Here is an 8,026-nt window from a genome sequence, read left to right as displayed (position 1 = left end):
AAGTGAGTTCTCCCACCGTATTACATTGAGTATTTCTCAATTGACTTTGATACACTTTCGTCGTCTCAAATTCAATTGTTCAATTTTCTAAGTCATAGATCGATTATACCCTTCACTGTATAATTGATGCCCAGGTTTTCCTACTTTTGTTGTAAATATATTCTTTAAAAACAAAAAAGAAACAAAAAAATAATTCTCGTTATAAAAAGTTTATTAGACAAATTGTATGAGGTATGTTAGTTAGTTAGTCCTCATATCCTAAAAGGTCTACTCAGACATGTTTTTGTCAATTTTATGAGTTGCAGCGCCTCCATGTTGGACTAGAGATGAAATAGGAATTGGGCTTCAACCTTATTTTCCGAGGAAAATTATACCCCATACCCCTACGTTTATCCCAATACCCCTACAAACAAAATTTTCGGACAAATTTACCCTTGTATAAATAGTAAAAATTCCAAAATTTTTAACTTTTTCCCTCATTCTTACTGTTCCGTTAGAAGTGGAGAGAAGAAAAAAAAATTCAGCCAAAACTGGATATCCCAGTCTCTGCAGTTCCGGTTCTCAGTTCAAGCAAATAGTGAGTTTTTCCAAAAAAATTCTCAGCCGGATAACCCAGCGATGGGGTTTCCGGTTCCTTTCGTTACCAGCCGGATAACCCAGTGATGGGGTTTCCGGTTCTTGTTTCCCTCAGCCCAATAACCCCCCTTGGGATTTCCGGTTCCTATTTTTTTTCGTTTTTAGTTTTTTTTTTATATTATATTTAATTTTTAATAACATTTTATTTAATTGTTAACTTTTATTTTTTTATTTTTCAGTGGTTCGAAGAAGAGGAGGTGCGATTGACGAAATGCGTCAAAGAGGAAGACAACGTCGAGAGGCTGATGGCGAGGGACAGCAGGGAGCTGCACCCGAGGTTGGTCTGCAGCATCCGGCATTTCCCGGAGGACCTACTGATACATCTTTATTGGTTAGATATCAGAGTCATGTTGCCTATCATTTATGGTTGGGCGAGGTACGTAAATGTTTTCTTAAATGTTTTTTTTAAATTACATGTACTTATATATTAACATATATTACAAATTATTTTCAGGAGAGACGACCAAAGCCAACCTTAAAGGTTGCTGCACATGGCAGCAAATTAATAGGATGGGTTCCGCCAATGCTCCCAAGGCAGATGAATGATTGGCTAGTTGCATCTGGTCTGTCATCTTTGCAGCATACTAGTTTGGCCAGGGTAGATACACATCTATTATCTGCTTTTGTTGAAGAGATGGCATCCTGAAACATCGTCATTTCATATGTCATTCGGCGAGATGACCATCACGCTAGATGATGTTTCATGTCTTCTTCATGTACCGATTAGGGGCGAGCTGGTTGACCCCGATGTTGTTGTCACTGATTATGATGCTATCCATCTAGCTGTTGAGTTGTTTGGTGTTTCACTGAGTGATGCAACTACGGAGGCTTCTACTGTTAGGGGTCCTTACTATAAATTGGATTGGCTGAAGCAAATTTTTGAGCAACAAAGAGCGGCAAATAACTTTACGGGTGCTCTGAGAGCCTACATGATGTTGCTATTAGGTTGTACTATTCTTGCCGACAAGACTTTTACTCTTGTCGAGGCAAAATATCTACCATTGTTTAGAGATTTGAGTACTTGTGGAAGATATTGCTGGGGGGCAGCTGCACTGGTTACTCTGTACAGATACTTAGCGGAAAAAAATAAAAAAATAAAAAAGTTAAAAGTAAAAAAGGACAAAATTGGAATTTTTTTAAAATTGTAGGGGTATTGGGATAAATGTAAGGGTACGAGTATAATTTTCTTTTCCGAGTTGCAGCGCCTCCAATTTACAAGTTATATTTTTGCAATTCCTTATTTTATTTAATATATTATAACTATTATATCCAAATAATAACAATAATAATTGATTCGGTGTGGTCGTGGACCTTATTCTTCAATGATAATGATAATTGCTTACCGAAGTTTTTGTTTTCCTTTTAATTTTAAGTGAGCTCCATATTTGATTCAAAAAATGGCATCATCCTCTCTAATTAACATAAAAAAAAAAACTTCAAAATTGCATTAGTTTGATGAAGAATCTCATGGGATGAAAATTGAACATCAGCCAGGAGAGTCTAAAAATGCTTCAAGGTTCAAAATAATAAACAAGTCCTACTTTCAGTTTTCTCAAATTTTTATATCTATATAAGTTGAATTTGCAAGCCCTGAAACTTTCTTCACCGACAGATTTTACTGCTTTTGAAGAATTTAAATTAGAACCCAAATCCCAAATCATTTACACATTAATAAATAACGGTGAATCATACAGACAATCTTGTCAATATTTCCATGAAATTGGTACAAACAATCTTGTCAATATTTCCATGAAATTGTATTACCAACCCTTGCTCTTTTGGAAACCTTCAATAGTTTATTGGAACTCTTTGGTTGCTCCACATAAATATATATCAGTGTATACAATAGTTAGGCTAATTGTTTATTTTGTCAATGACACCTAATAAGAAACATGTCTGTTTAGATAATTTCTGTTTTCCTTTCATCATATGATAAAAACAGGTCAAGTTAAAATCAAATGTACACTCTTTTTGGGCAACTATAAAACCTTCTATTTCTTTCAAATACATATGTAATTATGATCAATTTTTTAATGAATTGCTTTGAGTCAAAGTCATGTAGTTGTGATCTTGTTTAACATGCATAAATTCATCTGAATAATAATTAACCTTATAAGACAATTTCAAGCAATGAACATTGACCTAAACATATATTAGAATAAAACCCATCTACATACATAAATAACAATGAATCATACAAACAACATATAAACATTCATAAATAACAGTGAATCATACAAACAACATATAAACATTAGCTCATGTGGCACACTTGCTCATTACAAATGCAACCAAAGACATAGTACCCTACAATTGCATCCAAACATATGATTCAGAACATCATTCTTCTAGTTTGCGTCTGTCATCTTCTTAAGCTTTATCAATTCACCATGAATGCAAGACTCTACATACAAAGCCACTAGAGAAACCTGCATTGTTACAGTAGGAGCTATGCTCTAATTCAATATAAATATCAAGAAAATAGTGAAGCATTCTTCTTGTTTGTGTCATCTTTCTAAGCTTGCTGGTTGTCACCATCACCACCAGGGAGTGAAAGCAGAGAATCTATATACATAGTCAAATTGCATCTAAGATAGTAATTAGGATAAGAATGTTGCTCCAGACGCTGTCCACTTTTATCGCACTTCACCAGTCCATCTTCACCGTCTTTCCCAATAATATCATCACTTTTAGTACAACACAATGGAAAAAAGAGATCAATAGGAAGAACAAGAGTCATAGTCCAAGAGGAGTTCACTTTGTATTCTTTCATCGCCCATATTTCAAGTGTATCATTACCATAATTCCAAGTATATACACTGAGAAATTCTCCATTTATCCAAAAACCACTATCGGAAGGACTACCATAACAATACAAAGGCATATACGAAAGTTTCCTTTCCATTAAATCAAATGCAAGAATAACATAACTTCGTATATCATAACGATAAGCCACCCAATGAATAGCTCCCTTATAGAGAAATCCACCTTTGGGCTCATTCTCCTGGAATCCATAAGGGAAGTAAGGACCCTCAACTTGTTTCCATGTATTAGATTTCAATGAGAAGTACTCCAAGCGTAATGGAGGATCTCCTGAACCAATGCGAGACATTGAAACAACCAAATAATCATCGGTTGAATCGTCGTACCCAAAACCATAGAAATATTCAGCATCCAAATTGGAACCAAAAGGAGATAAAGGTATTTGTTTATGAAGTCCAGTGGATGGATTCCAAAGGTAGTTACTTAAAAAAGAAGCATTGTCATCGTCAAGCGATGCTTCAAAATCTATGGATAGAGATTCATGAGTTGAAAAAGATACTAATAGAATTCTACGAGTGTGTGTTGCAGAGTTAAGTTGAAAATGTGAATTAGCGAAGTGAGGATCATGAGAAATAAGAGAAAACCACAACTTACAAACAGACTTGAAACGTATAAGAGACTTTACCGGCAATCTCAGTAAGATTTGGATAATCAATTCGTGAGGCACAAACATGATCGATCTTCTTTTACAAATGTTGTTCGCAATATTTCTTCTCAACTTTACCAATGTAGCGGCGCCACTAGGTTAGGTTACAGATGAAAGATGAAATAGGAATTGGGCTCCAACCCAACAGCCCACTTACACAGCCCACAGAAACATTTCATCACAAAACTAACATTCTCTTCCTTGTGGTAAATTAAATTTGACAATTTTCTTGTGGTAAATTAAATTAAAGTATACAAACCTTTTTTATATAATTTTTATTGAGCTTCATGAATTTCTTTCAAATCTTATAAAGTTATCTTTCGACACATGTTCGTTTGATCTTACTCATTAACGGGGTCGGCCCAATCAACACAGAGGCCCCACTCTAATTTTGAAAATGGACCCAAATTTAAAATATAAATATAATTATAATAATTAAAAAACACATAAAAATTACACTTATGCATTAATCAATAATATATTTAATTAAAATTATCGAGTTTTGATCTATCTAAATTTTTATATGTATTGAGTTTTTATTAGATTTTTTGATTTATTGAATTCTTATTATAATATTTTATTTATTTCATTTAATATTTATGAAAAAGATTGGACCTTTTAAAAATTTGGGGTCCCTAAAATTGGGGGCCCTGTGCTGTAGCACTTCCTGCACATGCACAGGGCCGGCCCTGCTCATTAAAAATTAAAAAACTGTACTAAAAAAATAACTTCAAAACAATATTAAAAAGTTATCTTTCGAGTGCAGTCATTATCATACATTGCTCATTTGGTATCGTAGAAGAACATTTAGATGGATAACTTTTGAATGCACCCATTATAATACAACTAGTAATGGACTCGTGCGTTCGCACGGGTCACGCAAAGTCGATATAAACAATAAATAAATATATAATGATGGTTAATGAATATATATAAAAGATACACAAATTAAAAATAAATAACATTTGAAATTATAATTGTCAAATAAATATTAATTTAATCTAGTTAGAAATATATAATATAGTAGAAAAAATAAATAAAATAATTAAGTAGTCATCTACCCGTGTGTTCGCACAAATCATACAATATAGTTATAATCTATCACGAGTAGTCATCTACCCGTGCGTTCGCACGTATTGCACAATATTATGAATAATAACTAAATATAATATATGTGATTATAATAAATAAATATAATATATGTGATTATATTTATTTGATTTGGTAAGAGGTACCAAACTCTTTTGTCCAAATTTTGTTTATTGTCACTCATACCCCTATGTTATTATAAGCATTTGAAATCTTTTTACTTATTTTAAATAAAAATTTCAATATATTTAATAGATTTATTTATTCAAAAATATCAGTTATAGATTAATATGTACATATAAAAAATAAAGGAAATAATTAAGTATTTATCTATCAGTTGTAAATAAATATAATATAATGATGGTTAAAAATGTAAATAAAATATATACACATTAAGTAGCTTTGTCCCGTCGAAAAATGTATATTTTAGTAGAAAAATAGAGAAAATAATTAAGAAATCATTTACCCGTGCGTTCACACGGTTCATACAATGTCATTATAAATAGTAAATTAATATAATAGTGATGGTTAAAAATGTATATAAAATACAAAAAGAATAACAATTTTTTTTATATAAGAAATTATATATTCATCAATCATAATTGTCTCATGTTAAATGTAATTTTATAAGTAGTTTCGGTCAATCGAAAAAGGTATGTTTTTCATAAGAAATTTATGTATTTATACATCATAATTGTATCATGTTTTGTTTGTAAAAAAAATATATTAATAGCAATTTTTTTAGTATAAATGTTAAATTTTATCATAAAAAATTGCTAACATTTTTTTGATAATGGAAGTTTTTAATATATTTTATTATACTTTAATAGTATCTTTAATTATACTTAATATATTTTAAAAAATAACATAAAAAAATAAATAATATTTATAGATAAAACTATATTTAGTATAATTATATAGTATTATTGTTAGTAGTTTAGATTAATGAAGCAATAAATAAATATATAATGATTGTTAATAAATATATATAAAAGATACGCAAATTAAAATGAAAAAACATTTGAAATAATAATTGTCATATAAATATTAATTTAATCTACTTAGAGTTATATACTTTAGTAAAAAAAATAATAAAGTAGTCATTTATCCGTGCGTTCGCATGCATCATACAATATCGTTATAAATTTATCATGAGTAGTCATCTACCCGTGCGTTCGCGCGGATAGCACAATGTTATAAATAATAAATAAATATAAGAAATTATGTATTCATCAATCATAATTGTCTCATGTTAAATGTAATTTTATAAGAAGTTTTGGCCCGTCGAAAATGTATGTTTTGCATAAGAAATTTATGTATTTATCGATCATAATTTTATCATGTTTTTTTATTATAAAAAAATAAATATTAGTAGCAATTTCTTTAGTATAAATGTTAACATTTTATCATAAAAAGTTACTAACAATTTTTTATAATTGAAATTTTTAATATCCTTTATTATACTTTAATAGTGTCTATAATTATAATTAATATATAAAAAATTCATTATAAAAATGTTCAAATATTACAGTACTGAATAAATTAATTTCTTATGTTTTTTAAATATTCCTTAATGATTTATTATTCTTGTATTTTATTTTATAAAGTTATTTGTTAACTAAATTTTGATTTTTAATTATAAATAAATTAAAATAAATCTTTGAAAAAATCAAAACTTTTAAAATATGGATTAAAAAACACATCAAATATTCGAATGTAAATTTTAGAACACAAATATAATGACAACATGACAACATGAGTATAGAAATTTGATATATGGATTAAAAAACCTCAAATGAACTTGAATTTTTTTTCAGGAGTCAATTTAATTGTTATCGTATACATTTTGTTCTCACAATCATATATAAAACTTATGAGCAAATAATTTCATAATGAAAAACATATAAAAGAAACCTATAATAATATTTAATCAATATCTCACCCATTTATTTCAATTGTTAAAAAGACTATACAACCTAGATAATTAAATACTTTATATTTCACACGTTCGCACGTCGCACAATGTGGTTTATTTTTTGTTTGAAATTATTAGTTTTTTGTTTTTGTATTTGTACGTGGAGTTTAGGAATAAAGAAATATACAGTTCTATCTTTAACCTTATAATATTAATTATAATACGATTATTATAATTAGTATTTATTGTAATTAATCCATTATAGTTAGAGAATTTGAATAAATATTTTATGTTTGAACATTTTATTCTATTTTTTGAAATGTTACCGCGTATCACACCTTGTTAATAATTGTGAACATACTAATTTGTACCGTTTAATTTGCGGATTTATGCCGATAGAGTTAAACGGACGGGTCGGTTTGCATACTTAGCTCTAATTATTATCCAAGTTAAATTAAAATAATAAATTAATTTTTAAAATTAAATATTATAATTATATTTAGCATTTATCATAATTAACCCATTATAGTTAGAGAAGTAGAATAAATATTTTGTGTTGCGTTATATGCAAATTTCTCTTAGTTGCTACTTAGAAAATGTTAATAATTGCAGATAAATAAAGCTAAATTCGATTAATTTATGGATTTACGTGGACCGAGTTAAACAGGGCGGTTTAGCCCACATACTCAACTCAAATTATATTTAGAGAAGTTTTTTATATAAAATAAAATAAACAAAGAAATAGTTTTATTTAATGGGAAGAATAACGAAGAGTTAAACATTGTATGAAGAGTTTATTACCACGCTAGTGACACATGCACGCTATAGGCCATCATTACTATGGATAGCCATCATTACTATAGATAATGGCTGGGTGGAATAACTTGCAATGAAAAAGGAAGAATTTATTGCAACCT

The 8,026-nt window shown here is 29.2% G+C and overlaps 3 protein-coding genes across 3 annotated transcripts; 2 read left to right on the top strand and 1 right to left on the bottom strand.

Moving 5' to 3' along the window:
• The first annotated feature begins 662 nt into the window (after positions 1–662).
• Positions 663–1,282, top strand: LOC131597853 (uncharacterized). The gene is made up of 3 exons (XM_058870536.1): positions 663–717; positions 816–1,012; positions 1,091–1,282. Exons 1-3 carry the CDS (start codon positions 663–665, stop codon positions 1,280–1,282), a joined length of 444 nt encoding a protein of 147 aa, XP_058726519.1.
• Positions 1,283–1,313: 31 nt separating this feature from the next.
• LOC131597782 (protein MAIN-LIKE 1-like) lies at positions 1,314–1,886 on the top strand. Its single transcript, XM_058870467.1, has 2 exons — positions 1,314–1,691; positions 1,785–1,886. Exons 1-2 carry the CDS (start codon positions 1,314–1,316, stop codon positions 1,884–1,886), a joined length of 480 nt encoding a protein of 159 aa, XP_058726450.1.
• Positions 1,887–3,151: 1,265 nt separating this feature from the next.
• Positions 3,152–4,132, bottom strand: LOC131597714 (F-box/kelch-repeat protein At3g06240-like). The gene has a single exon (XM_058870408.1). It carries the CDS (start codon positions 4,130–4,132, stop codon positions 3,152–3,154), a length of 981 nt encoding a protein of 326 aa, XP_058726391.1.
• Positions 4,133–8,026: the final 3,894 nt, after the last annotated feature.

Source organism: Vicia villosa, linkage group LG1 (genome assembly GCF_029867415.1).
Source record: "Vicia villosa cultivar HV-30 ecotype Madison, WI linkage group LG1, Vvil1.0, whole genome shotgun sequence".
In the NCBI taxonomy this organism is placed as follows: Eukaryota; Viridiplantae; Streptophyta; class Magnoliopsida; order Fabales; family Fabaceae; genus Vicia; species Vicia villosa.
The sequence above is the reverse complement of the archived record's forward strand: the minus strand, read 5'-3'. Positions and strand labels throughout refer to the sequence as shown.